The following is a 26,583-nucleotide window of genomic DNA, read 5'->3' on the forward strand; positions in this document are numbered from 1 at the left end:
GGCGTTAGCATTGGCTCACACTAATGCAGGTGAGGAGGTATCAGAGAACATACATGACATAACAAATGACAAGTAGAAGTTTAATGTGAAAGCTGCATAAGGTATACATCAGTTGTTCTTTGCAGTTTATACACACGCATAGTAATCAGCGTTTTGTTTGGTGTTTGTGCACCTTAGTGTTCCAAGTGGTTGGACATGTGGGGTAATGGTACTGATGTTACCTCAGAGTTTCATTTCCCATGCATGTGCCTACTGCAGATTCAAATTTTTAAATTTTTTCCTGTCTGTGTTACTATATTTCCTTTAAATCTGGAGTAGCTATAATCAATTTATTCGATTATTTATGTATCTACATGGTGTAGTGCATTGTTGTGATGTGACTATGAGATATTTTCTTCTTGAACTTGTTCCTGATAGTCTAAACTATTTCAAGGTTTTTGCATTTTAAGCCATTGTAAACTTTATATAATGTTTTTATCACAAGGGTAGTACCCCACCTTAAATGGCAAAAACTGAATTAAAATGACTGTAAAATATGAAGATGTGTTTACTCTGCCACTCATCAAGGTAATTTATCTCTAAACTTTGCATCTGTATAAAATCAATGTTTGTATGTTAGGAAATTTAAAGACCACAGAAGCAAAACTCACTGGTGGTGACGGGTGCCGTTGGATGGGGGGGTACCATGTAACACAGTTATGAACAACAGATTCACACAAGTCATAAATGAGATTTTTATCGAAAAAAATTAAACATTTGCTTATTATATGATGATGCCATGGAAATACCCACTTCATAATCAGACATTCACCACATATATGTTAACATAGCTCTATGTACTGGTGCAGAATGTGGGCTGTAATTGACAAAGTGGATATGTAAGAAGAAACATCGATTGTGTAACATGACCTGTGGTTTGCCAATTTGCAAGATGTTTGGCATGGAGTTTTCACTGTCTAGGAAAATAATGATCTTCTGTTATACAGTGCTGATTCTTCGTCAAGAATCATATATTGTGATGGTTCTATTTTACATGCAGAGGGGTGGAAAGGTGAGTTGTTAATGGTATAGAAGCACCAAGACACAAATGAATATTGCACAAAATTCTCAATAAAGCTGATGTATCTTACAGTGCTTGTGTTAACAGTAATTATTTATTATGTGGTCATATAAACATTATTGTTGCCCCTGAAATAAAATAGCTGTATGTGTGAAGCCCTGGTCTAATGTAAGAGGGAACTTGTAAGCTGCTCCCTTTTCATAACAATTTGCTGGAAATCTTGCAGTCTGGCTGTTTGATATTTTTAATGATATTGGACATGTAGAGTAGTCAGTTTCTTGAGGGCAAAACTTACTCCAAAGGTATGTGCATTGGTAATGACATTCTCAACCATGTAACCTATGACACAGGTCATATCTGCTTCATTCACACTAACACAAAACAGTCCCATACAAAAGTTATGGAAGCAATTTAGGCTAAAAAATTAAATAATACACTCGCATAGATCACTCAGTTTTATTTGTTCCTTGATAGCATATCAGTCTCATTGGATTAGGGAAGGGCAGTGAAGGAAGTCAGTCGTGCCCTTTCAAAGGAGCCAGGCTGGCATTTGCCTGGAGGGGTTTAGGGAAATCACGGAAAACCTAAATCACAATGACCAGATGTGGGGTTGAACCAACGTCCTCCCAAATGCGCGTCCAGTGAGCCCACATGGAATTGATGGCATTTCCAATAAAGTACTACAAGTTTGTTCCTGACAAATAAGTAGGATTCTCAGCCACATGTGTAGTATCTCACTGAAACAGGGCATTTTTCCAGATAGACTGAGATATGCTATTGTTAAACCATTGCATAAAAAAAGTGATCGATCTGATGCTGACAGCTACCACCCAATCTCACTTCTGACAGCTTTATCCAAAATTCTTGAAAAAGTAATGTATTCAAGAGTAGCATCACATATTTGTAAAAATGAATTACTAACAAAATGTCAGTTTGGTTGTCAGAAAGGTTTTCAACAGAAAATGCTATATATGCTTTCACTTATCAAATATTAAATGCGTTGAATAACCAAACATCATCCATTGGGATATTTTGTGATGTCTCAAAGGGTTTTGATTGTGTGAATCAAGAAATTCTTCTTGATAAGCTTCTTGTGGTATGAGTGGAACAATGCACAAATGGTTTAACTCATACTAAATTGGAAGAATGCAGAAGGTTGAAATTAACAGTACACATAGTCTGCAATCACCAGCAGAGTCCTCTAACTGGGGTGGTATCAAGAATGGTGTCTCATGGGGCTGAGTCTTTGGTCCCTTATTGTTCTTAATGTATATTAACGACTTACCACTCTATATTAATGAAGATGCAAAGGTACTTCTTTTTGATGATGATACAAGTATAGTAATAACTCCTAAGAATCAAGAATCAGCTGAGAAAATTGCAAATAATGTCTTTCAGAAAATTAATAAGTGGTTCTCTGCAAATGGACTCTCACCAAATTTTGAAAAAACACAGTTTATACAATTCTGTACAGTAAATGGCATAACACCATTGATAAATATAGACTATGACCAGAAGTCTGTTGCTAATGCAGAATACTCAAAATTTCTGTGTGTTTGCATTGATGAAAAATTGAATTGGAGGAAACACATTGATGATCTGCTGAAACGTTTAGGTTCAGCTACTTATGCTGTTAGGGTTATTGCAAATTTTGGTGATAAACATATCAGTAAATTAGCCTACTATGCTTATTTTCATTCAGTGCTTTCATATGGCATCATATTTTGGGGCAATTTGTCATTAAGAGAGAAAGTACTCATTGCACAAAAGCACGTAATCAGAATAATAGCTGGAGCCCACCCAAGATCACCTTGCTGACATTTATTTAAGGAGCTTGGGATATTCACAGTACATTCACAATACATATATTTAGTTATGAAATTTGTAAATAATAACGAATCCCAATTCAAAAATAACTCTTAAGTGCACAGCTACAACACTAGAAGAAAGGATGGTATTCACTATTCTGGATTAAATCTCACTTTGGCACTGAAAGGAGTGAATTAAGCTGCCACAAAAATCTTTGGTCATTTGCCAAATAGTATTAAAAGTCTGACAGATAGCCATCCAATGTTTAAAACCAAATTAAAAGAATTTCTGAATGACAGCTCCTTCTGCTCAATAGATGAATTCTTAAATATGAAGTAGTAACTGTAAAAAAAAATTATTAATTAATTTGTGTAAAGAAAATGTATGTTAAAGTGACACATTCCACATCATTATGAAATGTCGTATTCATGATCTATGGAACGAGGATTAATGTATGTATGTATGTATGTACTTTCAAGCTGAGAAAGAATGACCTGAAACAGATCTTGAAATTCAAAAACAAGTCATATATGAGATCAACAAATGTATAAACCATTCATATTTATTGCAAAATACTGCATTTTTAGGTGAATTCATGACTGTAGCATAGCAATCAGTGACAATGAACATAACAAAGTCTCAAAAAACCATAAACATCAGAGATACAATTTGGCAGTTTGAAAACATTTTGAAATTTTCAGTCTTGCTAGAACAAAACATAATAAAAACATTATAATAATTCTGAATGTTTAAAATTGTCTTTTTTTCTCTGGAACCTGATCAACATAAATGACAACATAGTTAAACAAAAATAGAAAATTTTTCAGTTACCTGTGAAGAAAGCAAAACACATATATGAAATAGAACAACATAGCGCAAGTGTACACTTCTTCGCAATGTACAGTACACACATGGAGAAGGGGGGAGGGGGGGGGGGGGTAACAAATGTTATGAAAGGGAACCATGCATGTGCGAACACACACACACACACACACACACACACACACACACACACACACACACAAACAATGTGAAGCACCAGACACTCATTCTCCTCAATCACCTTGGGTTGGCACGCAATGACTCAGCAGTTTGTAGCTAACTGCACAGCTGCTGTTTTCAGCTGAGGAGATTTGGTGACCTTGCTCGCTGCCGGTGCCCTGTTAATTGCTGTAGTCCTGCCCCCCTCCAGCCAGCTCCTTCACTTAGTGCCTAAAGTCTGGTCCAATGTGTAATCTGCCTCATCCTCACCTTGTCGTCTGGCTGTGCTGTGCGGTTCTGGCATAAGATGCAGCTCACAGCCACTGCCGGCTCCCAATTTGAAACAAAATATGCCATACATGCCATCAGCTCCTATGGCTAACACATTATTGTTGCTCACACCTCCTGCATACACTAGCAAGTGTCACAAGTGCTACACCCACCTGTCGCTGAACGCTGTCATAACTGTGCTTAAAAATGCAACATTCTAAACACTTGAGTACATAAGTTTATATTCACAACACACTATTATAACAACGTACATTGAGCACTTCTGCTATTGTTTTTAATCATAATTAATATTTCTTGTCTTTCTGAAAGAATTATTTCACTATGACTATGTTTCAGTGCCAATTATAGTTAACAGCCACAGCTATTATACTTTGCAGGATGAATTAGGGTTGGATTACCAGGTCACAAGTTTTTTCAAACCTAGTGCTGAACTTGGGCAGGTTACAGAGGATTTAGGTTCACTATGTAAAGGTTTTACTAAGGAAGACACCGTGGTTATTGTGGGTGGGCCGGGCAACAGTATTGACAGAGATCCGGGGTACAGCATAGAGTGTGACCTGGCAAATATTGCATCGGCATCGAATCATACCAGTGTTGGGTTTGTGTCGGTTCTGGAGCGCCACGACCGACCTCATTTGACCTCTTCTGTCAGGAGAGTTAATTTGGAGTTGGAACGGCTACTTGGATCTGATGCGGGGTCACACATTGGTGTGGTTCGTGTTGATTCACTCTGTAGGTGGGACTATACTAGACATGGCCTACACCTCAACAGGAAAGGGAAGGGTAAACTGGCTGGGCTGATAGCAGGAAATTTAAAGGGGGGAGGAACTACATCTCATGGTGGAAACTCTTTTTTAGTGTAAGATCAGTGTCCAGTGGGAAACTCAGCCATGCAAGTACTAAAGATGTCAAAAAAGTTCAAGATAGTTGCAAAAGTAAAATGAAAAATGTTAGTATATTTCATCAAAATATTGGGGGATTGAACAATAAAATTGATGAGCTTCTGCTTTGTTTAGAAGATATAGAAACTGAGAATGTAATAGATGTACTATGCCTGTCTGAGCATCACATTGTCACTGATATGCAAAAGGTTAGCATCAATGGGTACAAATTAGCTGCACATGTAAGTAGAGATAATATGATGAGAGGAGGAGTTGCCATATATGTCAAAAGCTTCCACAGTGCAAAAAATTTAGAAACTAAAAAATTTTGTGTAGAGCAACATATGGAAGCATGTGCCACTGAACTTAAACTAAAGGATGGCACTTTCATAATTGTAACAGTGTATAGGTCCCCCTCAGGGAATTTCCAGCTATTTCTGGAAAACTTGGATGCTTTGTTGTGCTATCTGTCAGACAGGGGGAAGCAAATTATCATTTGTGGGGATTTCAATGTTGATTCCCTGAAAGAGTGTAATAGGAAGAATGACCTTTTAGTATTACTCAGTTCTTTCAATTTGAGCTCCGTCATTGATTTTCCTACTCGGATAACAAAGAACAGCAGTACATTGATAGATAACTTTTTTATAGACCAAGATAAGTTTAAGGACATAAATGCTTATCCTGTTGAGAATGGTCTTTCAGATCATAGTGCACAGCTTGTTACAGTACATGACATAGCTCCATGCAGTATAATAAATCAGACTTTCAAAGCAGTGCGTTCAATTAACAATATAAATATTGCAAACTTTAGGGAAAGCCTACAGCAGCTAGACTGGGATGAAGTGTATAAGGAACCCGATGCAAACTTGAAATATAACTTATTTCACAATACATTTTTAAGGGTATTTGAAAATTGTTTTCCCAAGAAAATAGTTAAACATAATTCCAAGAAAACATATAAAAAACCTTGGCTAACTAAAGGAATAAGAATATCTTGCAACCGCAAAAGAGAACTGTATCTAACAGCAAGATGGAGTACTGACCCCGAAATTGTTCAATATTATAAAAACTATTGTGCGGTACTAAGAAAAGTTATTAAAAAGTCCAGAAGCATGTGTATCATGTCTGAGATCAGTAACTCTGATAATAAAATTAAAGCAATTTGGAATATTATTGAAAGGGAAACAGGGCAACCAAGAGCACAGGAAGACTTTAGTGCAATAAAATTGAATGACAAGTGCACTAACAAACAATCAGAAATTGAAAATATTTTGAATAATCATTTTTTAAATGTTGTGGAGAAAATAGGATCTAGATCTTCACTAGAAGAGGCAAGGCTATTAATAGAAGAGGCCATACCTGCACAGTTTGAAACAGCTGTAATTCCACCAACCTCTCCCTCTGAAATCAGTAAAATAATAAACTCACTGAAAAGTAAAAGCTCTTACGGAATTGATGGCATTTCCAGCAAAGTACTTAAAGCTTGTTCCCCACAGATAAGTAGAATTCTCAGCCACGTATGTAATAGCTCTTTGGAGCAGGGTGTTTTCCCTGATAGACTGAAATATGCCATTGTAAAACCATTGCATAAAAAGGGGGATATGTCGGATGTCAACAACTACCGCCCAATCTCTCTTCTGACAGCTCTATCAAAAATTTTTGAGAAAGTAATGTATTCAAGAGTAGCCTCCCATATTTGTAAAAATAAAGTACTAACAAAATGTCAGTTTGGTTTTCAGAAAGGCTTTTCAACAGAAAATGCTATATATGCTTTCACTGATCAAATATTAAATGCTCTGAATAACCGGACATCACCCATTGGTATTTTTTGTGATCTCTCAAAGGCCTTTGATTGTGTAAATCATGGAATTCTTTTAGATAAGCTAAATCATTATGGTTTGAGTGGGGCAGTGCACAAATGGTTTAATTCATACTTAACTGGAAGAATGCAGAAAGTTGAAATAAGTGGTTCGTGTAATGTTAAAACAGCTGATTCCTCAAACTGGGGTGCTATCAAGCACGGGGTCCCACAGGGTTCGGTCTTAGGTCCTTTACTGTTCTTGATATACATTAATGACTTACCATTCCACATTGATGAAGATGCAAAGTTAGTTCTTTTTGCTGATGATACAAGTATAGTAATAACATCCAAAAACCAAGAACTAAGTGATGTAATTGTAAATGATGTTTTTCACAAAATTATGAAGTGGTTCTCAGCAAACGGACTCTCTTTAAATTTTGATAAAACACAGTATATACAGTTCCGTACAGTAAATGGCAAAACTCCAGTAATAAATATAGAATTTGAACAGAAGTCTGTAGCTAAGGTAGAATTTTCAAAATTTTTAGGTGTGTCCATTGATGAGAGGTTAAACTGGAAGCAACACATTGATGGTCTGCTGAAACGTCTGAGTTCAGCTACGTATGCTATTAGGGTTATTGCAAATTTTGGTGATAAGAATCTCAGTAAATTAGCTTACTATGCCTACTTTCATTCACTGCTTTCGTATGGCATCATATTCTGGGGTAATTCATCGTTGAGTAGAAAAGTATTCATTGCACAAAAACGTGTAATCAGAATAATTGCTGGAGCCCACCCACGGTCATCCTGCAGACATCTATTTAAGGATCTAGGGATCCTCACAGTAACCTCACAGTATATATATTCCCTTATGAAATTTGTTGATAATAATCCAACCCAATTCAAAAGTAATAGCAGTGTGCATACCTATAACACCAGGAGAAAGGATGATCTTCACTATGCAGGGTTAAATCTGACTTTGGCACAGAAAGGGGTAAATTATGCTGCCACAAAAGTCTTTGGGCACCTACCAAACAGCATCAAAAGCCTGACAGATAGCCAACTAACATTTAAAAATAAATTAAAAGAATTTCTAGATGACAACTCCTTCTACTCATTGGCTGAATTTTTAGATATAAAGTAAGTAAAAAAAAAAAAAAAAAAAAAAAAAAAAAAAAAAAAAAAAAAAAAAACTTAATCATTAGTGTCATGCAATATTTTGTGTAATGTAATTTCTTGTACAGACATCTTTTATTAACCTGACACGTTCCACATCATTACGAAGTGTCGTATTCATGATCTATGGAACAAGTATTAATCTAATCTAATCTAATCTAATCTTAAGCACTTTATTTCTAACTCTAATGGTTTTCACTGCTCTTCCCCTCTTCAAAAAGAGACTGTTCCTGGGTAAACTATTTCTGTACATTTTCAATGTGTTCATTACCATGGAGCCTATCACTCCTGCACTCTTCAAGATCCAAAGTAAGTGGATTCTTCAAAGTTGCAACCTTAAAGGGTCCCTTATATATGTGGCTAAACTTTTTTATCTCTTTATCATCCTTTTCCTACTGAACACTGTTACATACTAACACAAGGTCTCCAAACACTGCAGCATGCACAGTCTTGTAATATTGTCCTTCTCATGCTTCAGCTCTCCTAATAAGCATTTGTTCAGCCTTTTTGATTTTTTCTTCCCACATCATGTCCTAGTCACGTGTTTTTCATTTCTCTCATTAGACTGCATGATATATTCTGTATAATCTATTAACTTCTATCATCACCCTCTCTGCTGAGTTAGAAACAGACCCATATCTGGATATGTATTTTGGTTCTACACCAAGTCATTTCAACACATCAGTCCATGCCTTACTATCAGACTTACTCCCATTGTCACTGATTATGGACTTTGGCAGGCACATGTTATGAAAGTAGTCTTTGGCTAAGTTTTCTGCCATCTTGCTTTTTGTTGCTTTCCTCAAAGAGTACAAAGATATCTATCAAGAGAATACCTTTATTGTCGCTAATACAAATGTCATTCACTGATATATTTCTGGGGGAGGGGGGGGAGAGGGGGCAAGAGATCCACCATAACTGCTTCCTTGGTTTCCTTTGGCAGTACTGCTTGCATAGATGCTTTCTGCTGTGCTGGAGCAGTCCTTTTTTTAAAATTATTTCTCAATACTTTCACAGTTTCCTTATTCATCTTACCATGTTGAAAAATCAGCAGTCTTGCGATAACTTTTTCATACATTTCCAAATACCAAAATGTCCACAACTGAGATGTGTATACCATATATGTCATTTATATTTTGTTCTGGAATGCACACCTTCCATTCCTTTTTCATCTACATTATTCCTAAGGCATAATATGCCATTGTGCAAGAGACAATATGCCTTGATCTTCCTTCCTCAGGACGATTTCACTTCCTTTAAATTAGCACTAACTTTTTGTCCATGTTTTGCTCTATTGTGGTCTTCTTTATTACTCTGTGTATTGCCCCTTTGTGTATAACTCCTTTTATGAGACAAATGCTGGTTTCTGTTGGCAGTGGAGGTGCAGAATGTTCTTCTAATCCTACTATCAATCAATATAGTGCATCTAGCATTGTCCATGAAGTTCCTGGCACATACTGGATATAAAAAACAAGCCCTAGCAGAGCAAGTATCCACCTCATTAATCTTTTATACCACTGTCTGCATGGTAACATGAAAGACAAAGCCTTGTGATCTGTTATTACAATAGATTTTTTTCTGACCAAATAATATCTAAAATTGGTGATACTATACACTACTGCCAATGCTTCCTTTTCCATGATCAAGTACTTTTGCTCTTGTGCATTCAACAGTTAACCACCAGAACCAATGTTTATGGTTACTTCTTTCCCTTTTTCCTTGTCTTTTTTATATAAATGGACACCTAGCACATAATCCAACATGCATATCCTAACTAAAACATCTTTGAGAAACCTGGATGAGCTAGTATCAGATCATTGTAAAGTTTTTGTTGCATTTTTTCAAAATCTGTGGCATGCTCTTCTGTCCATGATAGTGTATTGCTTTTCTTCACCAGTCTATGTAGTGCTTCAATATTTAATGTTTGTTAATTTATTATGATTCAATGGTAGAATCCACAGAGACTGATGAAAATTTTCAGCTATTTCTTGGTAACAGGAAATTTCTTATTGCTGTCAGCTTCTCTGTGTTGTGTTTAATTCCTTCTCACGCAATAATGTCCCCCAGGAAAGGTATTTCTGGTCTTCCATATTCTGACCTCTGAAAATAATCCATTGCCTGTACATTCACATCTTTCTAATACCTCATCCAGAGTCCTTAAGTGTTCTCCCACGTTTCACTGGTTGCTGACATATTGTCTATATAGATTGTAATTTTCTTCAGCAAATCTTCTCCTAGCACTTGGTCTAGCATTCTAATAAAAGCACACACAGATATATTCAGTCTGACAGGAACTGGAGTTGTGATTTATTGTCTCATGGCATACATTTGCAATCCATTTGGTTTGCTAACAGGAGACTTGTTAAAAATTAATACAGTTACAATGATTTTTACAGTAATAAATAATAGCACTAAAGCAAATAATGACATTATAATGATATTACTTTGAATAAATAAAGCATTGTATCCAGCTCAGATTTCCAGTTTGTCCTGCATTAATTCATTAATTCATCTACTGAGTAATAACATTTCATTGTCAGTGCCCCATATAGCTTTCTTTTAAGTGAACCTAAATTCAACTGCATTAACTTGTTCCCTTTTAATTTATTATAAATTTTCATTCCCATGTATTTACATCCCTGGGCATGGTTTGAGGTGGTGGGTGGGGAGCATAAAATTTTCTTTGTCTCTTGTATCATCTGAATGAACAAAATGGTTTCCCTCAAATAATTCATGTCTGGTGTACAAAAAAATAATAATATATTGGATGACATGGTTCTTTATGATTTACAGTGCACATATTTCAATAGATTTTTTTCTGCATTTTTAGTATACACACTATGTTTGTCAAGTTACCCCAAAAAACAATACCATACCTAATAAAGGATTCAAAGTAGCTTTTATATGCTGCTTTTCTTGTGTCCATGTCAGTCGCAATTGATAATATTTGTACTGAAAATGGAAATCTGCTTAATTTATTTCCTAGGTACCCAATGTATGGCTGCCAGCTCAAATTTTTATCCACATTTAGAGCTAAGAATTTGCCAGAATCAACTTCTTCTATATCTTGGTTGTTGTCAAAAATCTTCATCTGTTCACATTTTGACTGTCTGGTTTTGAATTGCATCATGTGAATTTTAGGTATGTTTAGATTCAACCCTTTTAGCTGAAACCAAGTTTCTAAGGTACTGAGGCTAGTGATCACAGATTTGACCAATTTTTTCTGAATCCTGATTTTCGAAACTCTATATTGATAACATCTTATCCCATCCAAAGTGCTGTAAATAGCCTTGACTCCAGGTCTAGCAGTATTTGATGATATCTGCATGCCAAATCCAGACTTGTAAATATCTTTGCTCCTTTAAATTTCTACAACAGTTTATCAATGTTTACTGGTCACACCTTTTCCAGTTCATATATGTTGTTGGCTTGTTGTGCATCCAGCACAAGCCTTACACTCCCATCCTTTGTAGCCACATCTGTTGTATTGACTTTGAGCGCTCTCTATTTCTTCATTTGCTAGCATCTTCTGCAATTCCCTCTCTACTGCTTACTTCTTTCATGTGGCATTGGGTAAGGTGGCTTCAAATATGGCTTATGAGCCATTATTTTTATATGATATGATGGACCTTTTATTATTCCTGGTCTGTTTCCAAAAACTTTTCTGTATCTTTTGATTGATATGGATAGCCTTTCAGCTGCTCTTCTATCAATATTCCTAATCCCATGTATTTTGCTGCTGACTTCTCCCAATGTGAGCTACCTTGCTGCTTCTGTACTCACAGGAATTATACCATTCCAGCTATCATTTGCAAAATTGTCCTCTTCCATTGCATCTTCACAGGCTGCTACTTGGTATGTACAGGAAAAACCTCATTCTCTATCTACTGTCATTTTGTCATTGATGCTTACCTTCATCTATTTTCTCCATCATAATATTTCATCTAATTTTCTTCATAATACATTCCTACTTTGTGTTCCATTTACCAATATGACCTCTCCTCTTGCAAATCAGGTATGATTACTATATCGATCTTGCATACATCTCCTCCATTCACAATCTCCAACATCATTTCACACTTTACCGTTTTCCCATATTCACCAACAGCTCCTTTTATTTTGAATCCTCTTATCAATAGTCACAATATGTTGTTATATGATTTCAATAGATCACTATATGTATTGTTAGCTATAGCACACAGCTGGCTTTCCAAACTGACTAAAGACTTAATTGCATGCCCACATACTTTAACTGACCACCTTATCTTTTTCTAAAAAATCTTCCAACTTCTTCTAGTAGATCTTCTTGTTTGTCACTTAGTTCTTCAATGTTTATTATATACTTTTTTTTCTCCATCTGCATTTAGAAGCTGCACCATGTTTGCTTCAGGTCGGGCCATTCCTGCAATGTTGACATGTTTCCCATTCCTCCCTTCTCAGCACATTTCGCTCCATCTTTCTGACTCGATGTGTTGTAACTATTGTCCTACAGGCTACACCTTTCTTTCCCTCATCTACCTGTCCTTCACTTGTTGTGAGATGTGAATATGTAACAGTCACATCCTCGGCCTATACTGCTTCTCTGTTCGTTCCACCACTCCTGTTTGTAGTGTGTCCCAGGCTCCAGCACTACACTACTGAAAAGGTCTCTGTTCACTTTTGGTGGCCTGCCCTTCCACTATAACTGTGCAAATGGAACCCTGGCCTGCTCCAGGGTGTCAAAAAAGGTTCTTATTGAATGACTACATATATTGTGTGGCAGCCTTCATATCACCCATAGCACCACATTTGTCTCATATGGTGCATCAGGATACTGATTCCTCTCTAATTTCTTTTTTACCAACTGAATGTAAGTTCTGTCCATTCTCCTGTTATATGGATGACTGCATACAGAGCCTAATATGTCATCCTGTTTCCTCTTGGATCAATACTTATTTAGGAAATCTTCTCAGATTCTGCATAGAATAAATGTTCTTTATCTAAATGCATACCCCAGTTGTATGCTTCACCCTCAATTTGATTGACACAATCAGTTTTAGTCCTTTAAAACCATAATTTTGGCAAAAATTCCTTATAAACACAATGGGGTGCAACTTGCCTCTGGGGTAGAACTTACAACTGTTTATGAACTCAACTTGAGGGTCACTTTTAGTCACTACTGCAGTTTAGCCACTTAATAAGTTTGTTTTGCTACTTATTCTCTCAGTTACAACCTGCTCAATATGTTGCTCAATATTAAGTTGTTATTTTTGTACTTCTGCTACCACCTTCCCCTGTGATTTTCACCTTGTTCTCGACCTGTTCTACTTGTTTATGAGTTCCCTCTCATTCTTGTGCATTCATATTTGCCAAAACCACTGACGTGTTTATTTCTAGAGTTATGCTGTCCTACATCTGTGGTCCTCTTGTTTGTTGAACCACTGTTTCCTGTTTCCACGATTGTGATTTTATTTCCATGTTTACTTTCTCCTGTTCTTCCTTCCCTTTCTTTAATTCATTATCTCTCTTTTCCTCCCATGTTTTAAACTTTGGCTCAAACCTTGCAAATCATTTTCCCTGGTCTTGTTTAAGTTCTTTAAAGTCTGATTCAAGTTCACTTAATATTCATACTTTAATTCCTGATTCGACCTTTTATTTTTGTCTATTTGTGTAGTTACTTTTTGTTTAATGGCAATTCCTTTTCTTTTGATCATGTATCTGATTTTTCATCTAACTCTTTGAATTCATCAGTATTTCAAAATCGAAACCAGTGCCTTTGCTTGGCTTTGGTGTTTCTTCGAAAATGTCATACCCACTATCCTTGGTTGCCCCCACGGCTTCCCATCTTTCTATTTCAGGTGTGGTTACAGCTTGTGCACCAGCTGCTTTCCCACTCCATCATGTCTTCAAAGAATAATTTTGTTGAGTTAGCTATTGGAGTTTCCTCCATTCTTGTTCCATTTCACCTCCTGGCAACCAGTTTTCCTGTTCCTCTACATTTGGCTGATAATCATCCTCATCTGAAACACTCTCGTGTTGGATTTGCTCTACACACAATATTGGCTCCACTTTACACTATTTGAAATTTACTACTATTTTTCTGAACATTAACCCAAATTTACCAAAATTCACAGTTCTAAAATTTCACCATTTTGTCATGCACAGTTTTACATAGCCTATGCAGCAGCTATTCCTGAGTGCTTTCCACTGCACTGTTAATCAGCTTCTACTGCACTATTTTTTGGTTGATGGACTGCTGCAACTCGTGACGTGTTTTGCACTTCTGCTGTTGCTGATCATTATGATGCAGCATCTGCTTAATCAATTATTCATTAGGAAATCTGACCTCTTATTCTTTTTTTGTTTCTTGCAGTGGCTATTCTGTCATATCTGAAACGTTAGAAAAGAGTTCCTTCTCTTGTTCTTCTTATGATCACAAATGAAGGTCTTGCAGTCAATGTTGCCACACATCACCACATATAAGCTGCCCCTTTTTTATATCAGTTTGCTGGAAATGTTTCAGTCTGGTACATGCATTGGTAATTACAGTCTCAACCATGTAGCCTGTGACACATTCCCTACCTACTCCACTCACACTAACAAAAAAAATCCCATTCAAAGGTTATGAAAGTGATTTGGATTATAAATTAGATACTCTGTATGAAAGACTCAATTTTATTTGTTCTTTGTCTGAAAATCTCCTTAAGACAGTTTCTAACCACACTCGCACTACACTTGCATATACTCACCACTCATGATATACAATGAGTTAGCAATTGTCTTTCTTTTTATGTATGGTCACCCTTTCAATGTTAAACATTTCATAACAGATGAAATTAGTATTTTTAACACAAATCCCATGATCATCCTCTCATACATGTTCACCTCCTGCTCATGTGATGGCTTTGAGTATCACTAATGTGCAACTGACTCACTGCCTCCCACCAACCAATCTGTAGGGACCAACTCACACCTTCCAGAACTTTAGGGAATCCTCATAGCAATGCCTGTCGCCATAGCAAAGAGGGACACAGTGCTGTAACTATGAAGTGTAAGGGGACAGATTTGATCAATCGAATGCTGGATCAGCATCTGTACCCTTACAAGCCTGAAGGCCCTAATCTCATCAGATTAGATAAATAAGTAATAAATCAACCATTACAATTTACAGAAAGTGATTGATCACAGCACTGCATCATTTGTAATATACAGACTATCAGACATGCTATCATAGTGCTGAATCAAAATCCTTCACCTATACATCGACTTGGCCAATGAACACACCCGCCAACTCCTATCCCAAATCAAAGTCCTCAATCTTTCCTCTCCCACATCCACACCGGCTGTTCATAGCATCCCCTAGAGGCCAACCGCAAATTAGAACAGTATGCCACCCTCCACCTCAAAAAACTATCCAATCTCCTGGTTTCCCACCTCCGGATAGGCAACTCACTCACCCTCCACAACCTTTCCAACGAACCTCAACCTCCTCTCATTGTACACAGACCCAGTCTCTCCCATCTACTCAATCTCCCACTTCCAGTTCCACTCCCCCCAACACCTCAAAATTCTAGTCAACACAATCTGGAACCACAACACCCCAATTCAGTAGTTAACCTATACTCCAAACCTCTCTCCCAATCTGAAACCTCTGTCTTATCCAAAGGCCTCACCTTCAGCTCCACTCCCAGATTCAACCAAACTGCCCTTGTCAAAGATTTACTGTCCTACACTCGTAGTCTCTGCTGGAAATATCACTTTGCCACGAAGAAAAATAATCCTTATCCCACTCCTAATGATCCAACTCCCCAACACACTATCCAAATTAAACCCTGCCTGGAACAGTTCCGTCCTCCATCACAGTGGGACCAACCTCCTCTTCCTCAAAATCACCCTCTCCAAACCTTCCAGGAATTTCTCACTTCCAGCCTTGCCTCTCAACCTTTCATGAAAAACCTTAATCCTACTCCCAACATCACCACAGCCGAAGCCCAGGCTATCCGTGATCTGAAAGCTGACCGATCCATCATCATTCTTCCGGCTGACAAGGGTTCCATGACCATGGTACTTGATCGTCGGGAGTATGTGGCTGAGGGACTGCGTCAGCTTTCAGACAACTCTGCATACAAAGTTTGCCAAGGTAATCCCATTCCTGATGTCCAGGCGGAGCTTCAAGGAATCCTCAGAATCTTAGGCCCCCTACAAAACCTTTCATCTGACTCCATCAAACTCCTGACCCCACCGACAACTCGCACTCCCACCTTCTACCTACTTCCTAAAATTCACAAACTCAAAAATCCCGGCCGACCCATTGTAGCTGGTTACCAAGCCCCCACAGAACATATCTCTGCCTACGTAGATCAACACCTTCAACCCATTACATGCAGTCTCCTATCCTTCATCAAAGACACCAACCACTTTCTCGAATGCCTGGAATCCTTACCCAGTCTGTTACCCCCGGAAACCATCCTTGTAACCATTGATGCCACTTCCCTATACACAAATATCCCGCATGTCCAGGGCCTCGCTGCAATGGAACACCTCCTTTCACGCCGATCACCTGCCACCCTTCATCCTGACCCACAGCTTCTTCACTTTTGAAGGCCAGACATACCAACAATTAAAGGGAACAGCCATGGGTACCAGGATGGCCCCATTGTATGCCAGCCTATTTATGGGTCACTTAGAGGAAGCCTTCTTGGTTACCCAAGCCTGCCAACCCAAAGTTTGGTACAGATTTATTGATGACATCTTCATGATCTGGACTCACAGTGAAGAACAACTCCAGAATTTCCTCTCCAACCTCAACTCCTTTGGTTCCATCAGATTCACCTGGTACTACTCCAAATCCCATGCCACTTTCCTTGACGTTGACCTCCATCTGTTCAATGGCCAGCTTCACACATCCGTCCACATCAAACCCACCAACAAGCAACAGTATCTCCATTATGACTGCTGCCACCCATTCCATATCAGATGGTCCCTTCCCTACAGCGTAGGCCTTTGTGGCAAACGAATCTGCTCCAGTCCTGAATCCCTGAACCATTACACCAACAACCTGAAAACAGCTATCGCATCCCGCAACTACCCTCCCAACCTGGTACAGAAGCAAATAACCAGAGCCACTTCCTCATCCCCTCAAACCCAGAACCTCTCACAGAAGAACCCCAAAAGTGCCCCACTTGTGACAGGATACTTCCCGGGACTGGATCAGACTCTGAATGTGGCTGTCCAGCAGGGATACGACTTCCTAAAATCCTACCTCGAAATGAGATCCATTCTTCATGAAATCCTCCCCACTCCACCAAGAGTGTCTTTCCGCCGTCCACCTAACCTTCGTAACTTCTTGGTTCATCCCTATGAAATCCCCAAACCACCTTCCCTACCATCTGGCTCCTGCCCTTGTAACTGCCCTCAGTGTAAAACCTGTCCTATGCACCCTCCCGCCACCACCTACTCCAGTCCTGTAACCCAGAAGGTGTACACGATAAAAGGCAGAGCCACGTGTGAAAGCACCCACGTGATTTACCAACTGACCTGCCTACACTGTGACGCTTTCTATGTGCGAATGACCAGCAATGAACTGTCCATTCACATGAATGGACACAGGCAGACAGTGTTTGTTGGTAATGAGGATCACCCTGTGGCTAAACATGCCTTGGTGCATGGCCAACACATCTTGGCACAGTGTTATACCGTCCGGGTTATCTGGATACTTCCCACGAACACCAACCTATCCGAACTCCGGAGATGGGAACTTGCCCTTCAATATATCTTCTCTTCTCGTTATCCACCAGGCCTCAATCTCCACTAATTTCAAGTTGCCGCCACTCATACCTCACCTATCATTCATCATCATCTTTGCCTCTGCACTTCCGCCTCGACTGACATCTCTGCCCAAACTCTTTGACTTTAAATATGTCTGCTTGTGTCTGTCTGTGTCTCTCTGTGTGTGTGTGTGTGTGTGTGTGTGTGTGTGTGTGTGTGTGTGTGTGTGTGTGTGTGTGTGCGCGCGAGTATATACCTATCCTTTTTTCCCCCTAAGGTAAGTCTTTCTGCTCCCGGGATTGGAATGACTCCTTACCCTCTCCCTTAAAACCCACATCCTTTCATCTTTCCTACTCCTTTCCTCTTTCCTGACGAAGCAACCACCAGTTGCGAAAGCTCGAAATTTTGTGTGTGTGTGCATTTTATTGTGCCTGTCTACTGGCGCTTTCCCGCTTGGTAAGTCTTGGAATCTTTGTTTTTAATATATTTTTCCCATGTGGAAGTTTCTTTCTATTTTATTTACATCAATAATGGTACTCTGTTGGAGATAAGTGTATATCTGAAAATGAGTTCTCCGTAAAAATTGTCCATAGTTTCTTTCAATGTTTTACTACTCCATAACTTCATCTTTATTCATTTTGATCTTATTTGTGATTTCCATCTTGGGTATTAGTTGTTTTAGAAGTAGCAATTGCAAGTCGTCTGTATGGAAGAAAATTTTATTTTTCCTTTTGTTTGTCTTTTTCTAGATCATTGTCAGTCAACTGCCACTCTACCAGTGAAATTAGTACATTTCTTACCTTGACACACTTATTTTGGGAAACCATTGGGAGCAGTGTAGGCTGGGTTTTTGTCTAACATGCCATTTAATGTTACATTACAGTGTGTAAATATCACTAGCAAAATTTTTGACTAACATTTACATTGTTTGTGTCACAAGCTGTTGGAGATAATAAAAATTATGTTTTTGAATCAGATATTATTTTTATGTTACAAGATATTTTCCTTTTTTAACTTTTGGTGTGAATATATTGCTTTTTGTCATGTTTCAGGTGAACTGAGTGCACTGAATGTATTAAAGCCACAGTCTGGGGAGGTGCAACCTACTGAGCAATGTCAGACCACTTCATTTGGAATAGGCTTGTTCTGCAACCAGCCTATTAATAATACTTACTTTAATTAGGTGAGAGCCACTAGTAAAATGTTTGAACATTGAGAAACATGTAGAGGAAAGATATTTTCTGTACAAGTACTACACTTTTGTTTTGACTAACTTCATGCAATCATATAATCCTTGTAAATGTACCCACCCTTCAGTACTTAAATGAGTTATCAAGTGAAATGGTACAGAACTCAGAATCTTGAGTGGGTTTCAGATGCCAAACTGACCACCCATATTCAAGTTTTCTGTGGTTTCTCCAAGCTGGTTAATCATATGTGTAAACAATTATTTTGAAATGGACACAGCCAGTTTGCTATTCTGTCCTGCTGTCTGAGGTTTGACTCCATCTATAATGACCAAGTCACATAATAGGACATCAAATCCTAATCTTCCTTCCCCCTACCAACCCGCACCCCTTCCCCTCTCTCTAAAAAATGTGACAGTGTCAGATATTGCATATCATACAGACTGAGCTATCTCCTAACTGGTGGGAAATATCCTCAGTAGCCTTGCCCAACCAGATCTCTTTCTGTATGGCTGCCTTCTATGGGTATCAAAATAACCTTTCATCTGGGTTGTGTAACTGATTGTGTATAAGAAATTCATGTTAAAAAGCTGTCAGAAGTGCAATCCTCATTGTGAAAACAGGTAACTTTTATTTTTTCCAAAGGTATTCATAAACCTTGACAGGAAAAGGGATAAACTTCATAACACACTTAGAAAAGTTTATGGAGTCCTTAACTCAGCAAGAGAATGAAAAGTGGCAGAATGGTATTGAACATGATAATACTGTGAGGCAAGAATATTAAGAACAGGGCCAGTGATTACATTAAAAAAATCATATGTCTGTGTGTTGCCATTTAATTAATCTCTACAGTCAGAACCTTTTGCAGTAGACCTTGTTTACTTCACAATAAGTCTTGTAATCTGTGGACACCGACACTATGGCTGATTAACAGTAGATGTTTGGCTATTGGATATTAACAGAAATCTCCTACCACTACTGGTGAATAGGGGACACTGTGATTGCTTGCTTAATTGATTTGGACTATTGGCATAGTTATATATTTCTGGAAAAGTGTTGTTACAAAAGTAAAATTTATGTGGAAGCATTTTGCTCAATGACATTATGTTTCTTGTCATACCTATCTTTATCAGGTAAGTTCATCTTTATACAGATGGTTTTAGGACAACTTCTGTTCAGTAAAAAATGATGATTAAAAAATACATCTTCAACCATCTAAATTTCCTGTTATTTTATTTGAGTAACCAGTTGCAGCACAATCAAAATTCAATGACTGGTGCCCATAATTTTTTTGATGCAGTGATCCTCTCAGTCATCACTTGTTGACGAGTGATTATTGAAGGGATCGCTGTGTCAAAAAAATACAGATGCCAGTCACTGAATGCTTGTTGCTATTTTGATTGTACCAGAGATGGGATTCTTCCTAGATGTTGGTCAGTGGAAGTGAAGCTGGTGTAATGTAGTGCTGAAACTGATTGCTCAAATAAAATAACAACTGGAAATTTAGATGGCTCAATGTGTCTTTATGCAACTTTTGTTAAAAATTATTTATTTATTTTATCAGTTCCTCTGGCTACATGAGTGCACATGGCATTTCTTGCTCCAACTGAATTTCTTCCCCATGAGTAGTGTTGTTTTCTCTAAATGCTACTCAGATAACTGAAGTGGTTGTGGGATGACTTGAAGCTCTATGAAGTGTTATTTATTCTTGTATTTCATTACAGAGTACTCTGCAACAGAATTCAGTAACTTTGGCATGGTCTCGCTGCTGCCTAAATGCTTGTAAATTACAAATGAATTTTGTAACACCAGTTCAAGCACTAAAAAATGCTATTTTATCTTGTTTGGCAGTACTAGATACACTTACATTGCTGTCTGCCAGAACCACACCTTACACTGTGTGACTGCACTTGATATGGTAACTTTCCCACTCTGTTAAATTCCTATATCATTGATTACAACATCCTTCTTGTCCTTCCTTTATAATAGAAGCATTTGCTCCCTTCTGCATGCAAGCTTTTCTCTTTCACTGAGTCTGTGGTTCAGAGAGAATATGGCATATCTTTACTTGTCAGCTTCATCATACCATATGACACTGTTGATTTTGTTTATGAGCTGTGAAGATCAAACCAAGTACTTTGCAATAAAAAACATACTAGAAAATATTTAAACATCAGTTTGTACTTTAAGCAGCAACAAATTTCCAGCAGAAGTGTGAAGAAATTTTAAGTACATCCACAGAAACTTATGAACGCCCCAGGTAACAAGCATGAAAAGTTCACAAAATAATTTGGTATCTGGTACCTGAATATGAAAACTGTAAAGAAGTATATATGAGTTAACAGCAAAAACCAAGGAAACACAAACCAACACACAAACACACATGTGACTATGGAACTTTAAAAATGAATAACCTACTGGGAAAATACATCAGTTTAATATCTGCAATGTTACCTAACAATTTACTGCTGAGTAATTGCTGCCTAAACAGCATCCCACATGAGCAAACCAGTTGTGACTTTACCTGTTGCTGCTTGCACATTATGTACTTACGTAATGCATGGCTCTGTGTAAAAGGAATAGCTCAGTGTAGTCATGGTGTTGAGCCACACACATGTGCTTTCATGTCCAGCAGCTAACTCAATGCAAATAATAATCTGTAGCTGTGATCCTGCAGTCAGATAGTCTAGAACTGTGAATTAATAAAATATACAGGAATATTAAATAAAAGATAAATGACTAATTTAACAAAAATATTTCTGTTCTAACATCTGTAATTGTTGTAGACAATAGAGAATTCCATTAAATAATGTTTGTCCACCAAAGTAAATCTCAAATAAATGGAAAGGTGTCCTACAATAGCCAATTAAAATACAGGCAAAAAATAACTTTATCAAATGCAGTAAAGTTGCATTGAGAAAATTGTAGCAGAATCCCCAAGCTAACTAGTCATCCAAGACATGATGATTTACAAATTAACACATTTGAGATAACATGTAGAAACTCATACCCTATGTATTCTCAGTTCCAAACTGCAATCAGAAAAAGTTAGTGTATTGTGGCGGTCATTCACTGTCCAGAATCAATCAACCATTTGACCAAAAAATGCACTATATCACCAGCAGGTCTGTCTTCTAAAAGAACAACCAAAAAAGTTTCTAGAATCACTTAATTGAGTTACCCCACAAAATAAATCTCTATCCACTTGACTTAAGTGGTGGTCTGCTGCTGCCTGCTTCTCCTTGAAAGCAATCCTTACCAAAAATGCCATGTTCGTAAGTTCTACATACATAATTCAAATTGACCACTTCCCACACTAATGTTATATATTTCAACAACATTTACAAAGAGAAATGCTATAAGCATTCACACACACTCCGTTCATTTACAATAATTACAAAGAAAGATCTTTTCACAAATAAGTAAGCTAGTATTCTTGTGCAAGAGTGATCATATTAAATGACGGCACCTGAAACAATTATTTACATCTGCTTGATAGAAGTGCCTTTTGGTTCTCTTTTCAACAGTGGTGTCAGCTACCACATGTAATTGACCACTAAATAAATGATTTTGTATTAACAGTTGTAATCAATAGTTAAATAAACATCTAGCAAAAATAGTAACATATTCAAAGAAATACACAAGTATGAAAAGATATGAGGTATTTGTGCTGCATTAATTTGCCATGTTATTATGGAGAATATGATCTTGTGGCAAACATTTGCATACTGAAGAAAACATAATAAATCAAGAAATGAAATATAAGCATGTAAGTAGCTTTCAGGGATCATAGCTATAATGCAATACTATCATCTGATATAATGTTTGCTGAAATTTATTGAAGCATTTAAAAGTTGTTAATTCAGAGATTCATTGTGAAAATATTTAGATACTGTAAAATATTATCTTCTGTAGTTTTAAAGATATTGAATGTATTGTTGTGTCTTTGGATGCAGCTCATTTTTCTCAAATTTGCAAATGTATTCAGATGTGTTTTATTGTGTAATTCTGATTTCTTGCTGAATTCCTAAGAGCTATACGAAGCCATCTTGCAACTTATGTGACACTTCTCCATTGCTGGTGCATTGGTGACCCTCTTAAGTGAGCGACCATCATCCAAATACCCTGTACCGGAATGTACCCATATCTGACCCTTCACTGATGCATTTGCACCTGGGTGTGCCTGTAGTTACAGGTTACAGCAGCTGGCCCAGCTGCAGCACTTAGGCTGAGTTGGCCAATTTATGCTCCGAACCGTGGGCTGACTAGGAGTCCGCTGTGGAGATCAGTTCACCTCGTACCAGTTCTAAGAGGATGAATAACTAGCTTACATACACACAGCGTTACAGGTGAATGCCGAATTCTCTCATATGGAAGACTGAAATATTTATAAATTCATTTCTTTTGGGGAAAATCAGGTGTTTAATTCAAAATCTTCTAAGAATTTCATTCTCCAGATGGCACAAGGTGTCTGGTACAATTGTTTCATGTTTTTGCAGGCAGATAATGAAGAACAGCAACACTTGCTGCTAGCTTGTTAGCCTTTACACCACTGAGTGGGCTGACTTAAGTTACAGTAGGCTGTAGTACTTGTTCCATTGTTTTAGACCACAGAAAATATAATTTTATGTGGCTGAACTCCCAAAATTTAATGGATAAACTATTAAACTAAACATCAAGAACCACACTTAAGCAATTGTTTGGAGCCTGAATGCAACTGTACACACCAGTCAGCAGTCACTCTGATGAAAATGTTTCTGCTTGAATTGCACAGCACCCTGCTTAAAACAGATGGTGTATGATGTTTAGATGTAATGCCTGAGTCTTGTGGTACATCTGTAACAATTGGTAGGGAATTGGACTGACAGTTATGTATCACAACCATCTGAGTTCTATTAGTCAAGTATGATCTAATTAGCACAAGTTTGTTTTTCTTATTACCATAGCACTCTAGCTTATTTATGAGTATTACATGTGACATAGTGTCAAATGCTTTACTCATATCTAGTAGTAAGGCCGAACTGAATGAATTTTTCTGAAAACCATTAAGGATATCAGTAATAAGAGTTTATACTCCATTTACTGTAGACAAACTTGGCCTAAACCCAAAGAGTGAAGTGGAAATTAGATTTTAATCCTCAAAATAGCTGCAAAGTTGTATTTTAAAACAGCATTCTATTGCCCTGAATATAATAGGTATGAGTGATATTGGACAGTAACTCTCATGTCTGTTTTTATCACCTTTCTTATAAACTGGGAGAACAATAGTAACCTTCAGAACCTCAGAAAAGTTTCCAGTCTTAAAAGCATTATTGATCAGAAAAGGAAGAAGGGCAACAGTAGTGTTGTTGAAAGGTTGACACGTTAAGTTGCAGACAGGGGCAATTAAAGGAAACTTACACATTAACTAGAGATCACAGTCTTCATCAGAAAAAGAAGGAAGAAACAAAGAAATTTTGATTTCTGGTGACTTTAATACAGATTTTGTAATGGAATCCTCCAGTAAACATTTACTGCAGTTAGTTATGTTGTCTTTCAACCTAACACCCACTGTAAACTTTCCAACTAGGATCACTAAATCCTCAAGGACAGCCACTGATACCATTTTTATAGACAAATCAAAGGAAAAAGATCATATCATAAAACCTGTAATAAATGGACTATCAGATCATGACATGCAGCTTCTTGTTTTAGATGTAAATTCTAAGCAGATTATCAAGATTGCTAAATCTGAGTACAGGAGAGTAGTCAATCAACCAAAAATTGGGTGTTTTAGAAAACTACTCAAAGATATGAACTGGAGAGATGTTTATAGTGCTCATGACATTAACGAAAAATATAACACACTCATGAACAATCTCAAATTAAACAGAAGTCTATTAGAAAACCATGGATTACACTAAGAATAAAGATTTCCTGTAAGACAAAGAGGAAAATGTATCTGTTGACCAAGAATAGCTCCAATGCTGATGATTTAGCTGAATACAAGGAACACTGTAAAATATGACAAAAAGGAATTCAGACATCTAAACAAATGCACTACAAGAAGAAGATAGCAATGTCAGGGAACAAAATAAAAACAATATGGGATATACTGAAAGAGGAGACTGGTAGAAACAGAAAGGAACAGAGGCAAATAGCTTTAAGGGTAGAGGACACATTAGTAACTTATGGGCATAATGTGGCAAATCTATTTAACAAGTACTTTATATCTGTTACTGATAGAATGGGATTCTCAGGATCAGTAAATAATGCCATTGAATATCTGAAACTAGCCTTTACAAATAACTTCAGGTACATGAGTATGTCACTCACTGCACCAAAAGAAATAACTTCCATAATAAAATCTTTAAAAACAAAGCAGTCTACAGTTAATTAAGGAATGTTCTTGTGCGTTTAGTACAATTCTAAGTTACCTGTGTAACCAGTCAATTATAACTGGGACATTTCCTGACTGGCTGATATATGCAGATGTTAAGACTCTATTCAAGAAATACCATCAAACTACAGACCAATTTCACATTTGCCAGCATTCTCAAAAATTTTAGAAAAAGTAATGGACAGGCAACATCTCAACCATCTGACCACAAATAACATATTATCAAGAACACAGTGTGGATTTCTGAAGGATTCTAATTTCGAGAAGGCTATTTACACCTACAGTGAAAATGTACTTAATTCATTAAATAACAAATTACAAGCAGCAGGCATTTTCTGTGATTTGTCTAAGGCTTGTGATTGTGTCAACTACAACATCGTTTTAAATAAATTAGGATTCTGTGGTGTCATGGGCAGTGCTGCAAAATGGTTGAAGTCATTCCTCGCTAACAGGAAACAAAGGGTGTCAGTGCAAATGAGTAGTGAATTAAGTCATCAGTCATCACTAGAATGGGAAGAAATTACATGTGGTGTCCCACAAGGATCCATCTTATGGCCATTGCTTTTTCTTGTGTACATTAATGGTCCCTCATCAGTTACACTGCCAGAAGCAGAGTTTGTTTTGTTTGCAGATGACACAAGTATTGCAATAAATAGTATGTCAAGTGTAGTTCTAGAAAGATCTGCTGATGATTTTTTCATGGATATTAATAAATGGTTTAAAGCCAACTCACTGACATTAAACTTTTAAAAGACTCACTATATGCAATTCAGAACCTGTAAGAGGTTTCCACCCAGAATATGCATAAAATATGACGAAGTGCAGATAGAAGAGGTTGACAGTCTTATATTCCTGGGATTACAACTTGATAATAAATTCAGTTTGAAGGAGCACACCACAGAACTGCAGAAACATCTTAACAAATCTGTATTTGCAATTTGAGTGTTAGCAGACATAGGTGACATAAAAATGAAAAAGCTTGCATACTTTGCCTACTTTCATTCTATAATGTCATATGGTATAATATTTTGGGGTAACTCTTCAAGTCAAAAAAAGTTATCATAGTCCGAAAACGTGTAATATGTATTATTTGTGGAGTAAATTCACGGACGTCCTGTAGAAACCTCTTCAAAGAACTGGTCATACTAACTACTGCCTCTCAGTATATTTAATCCTTAATGAAATTTGTCCTAAATAATATATCTCTTTTTCCAACAAACAGCTCAGTTAATACATACAATATCAGGAACAAAAGCTATCTGCACAAGGAA

The 26,583-nt window shown here is 37.3% G+C and overlaps 1 protein-coding gene across 1 annotated transcript in view; it reads left to right on the plus strand.

Moving 5' to 3' along the window:
• The window catches only part of LOC126298655 (uncharacterized), a 56,544-nt gene that overhangs the window by 11,696 nt on the left and 18,265 nt on the right, over positions 1-26,583 (plus strand). Inside the window, exon 2 of the mRNA XM_049990070.1 lies at positions 18,799-18,929. Coding sequence (XP_049846027.1) covers positions 18,799-18,929 — 131 coding nt within the window. The remainder of the gene's footprint in view (positions 1-18,798; positions 18,930-26,583) is intronic.

This window comes from Schistocerca gregaria, chromosome X (genome assembly GCF_023897955.1).
Source record: "Schistocerca gregaria isolate iqSchGreg1 chromosome X, iqSchGreg1.2, whole genome shotgun sequence".
NCBI classification, from domain to species: domain Eukaryota; kingdom Metazoa; phylum Arthropoda; class Insecta; order Orthoptera; family Acrididae; genus Schistocerca; species Schistocerca gregaria.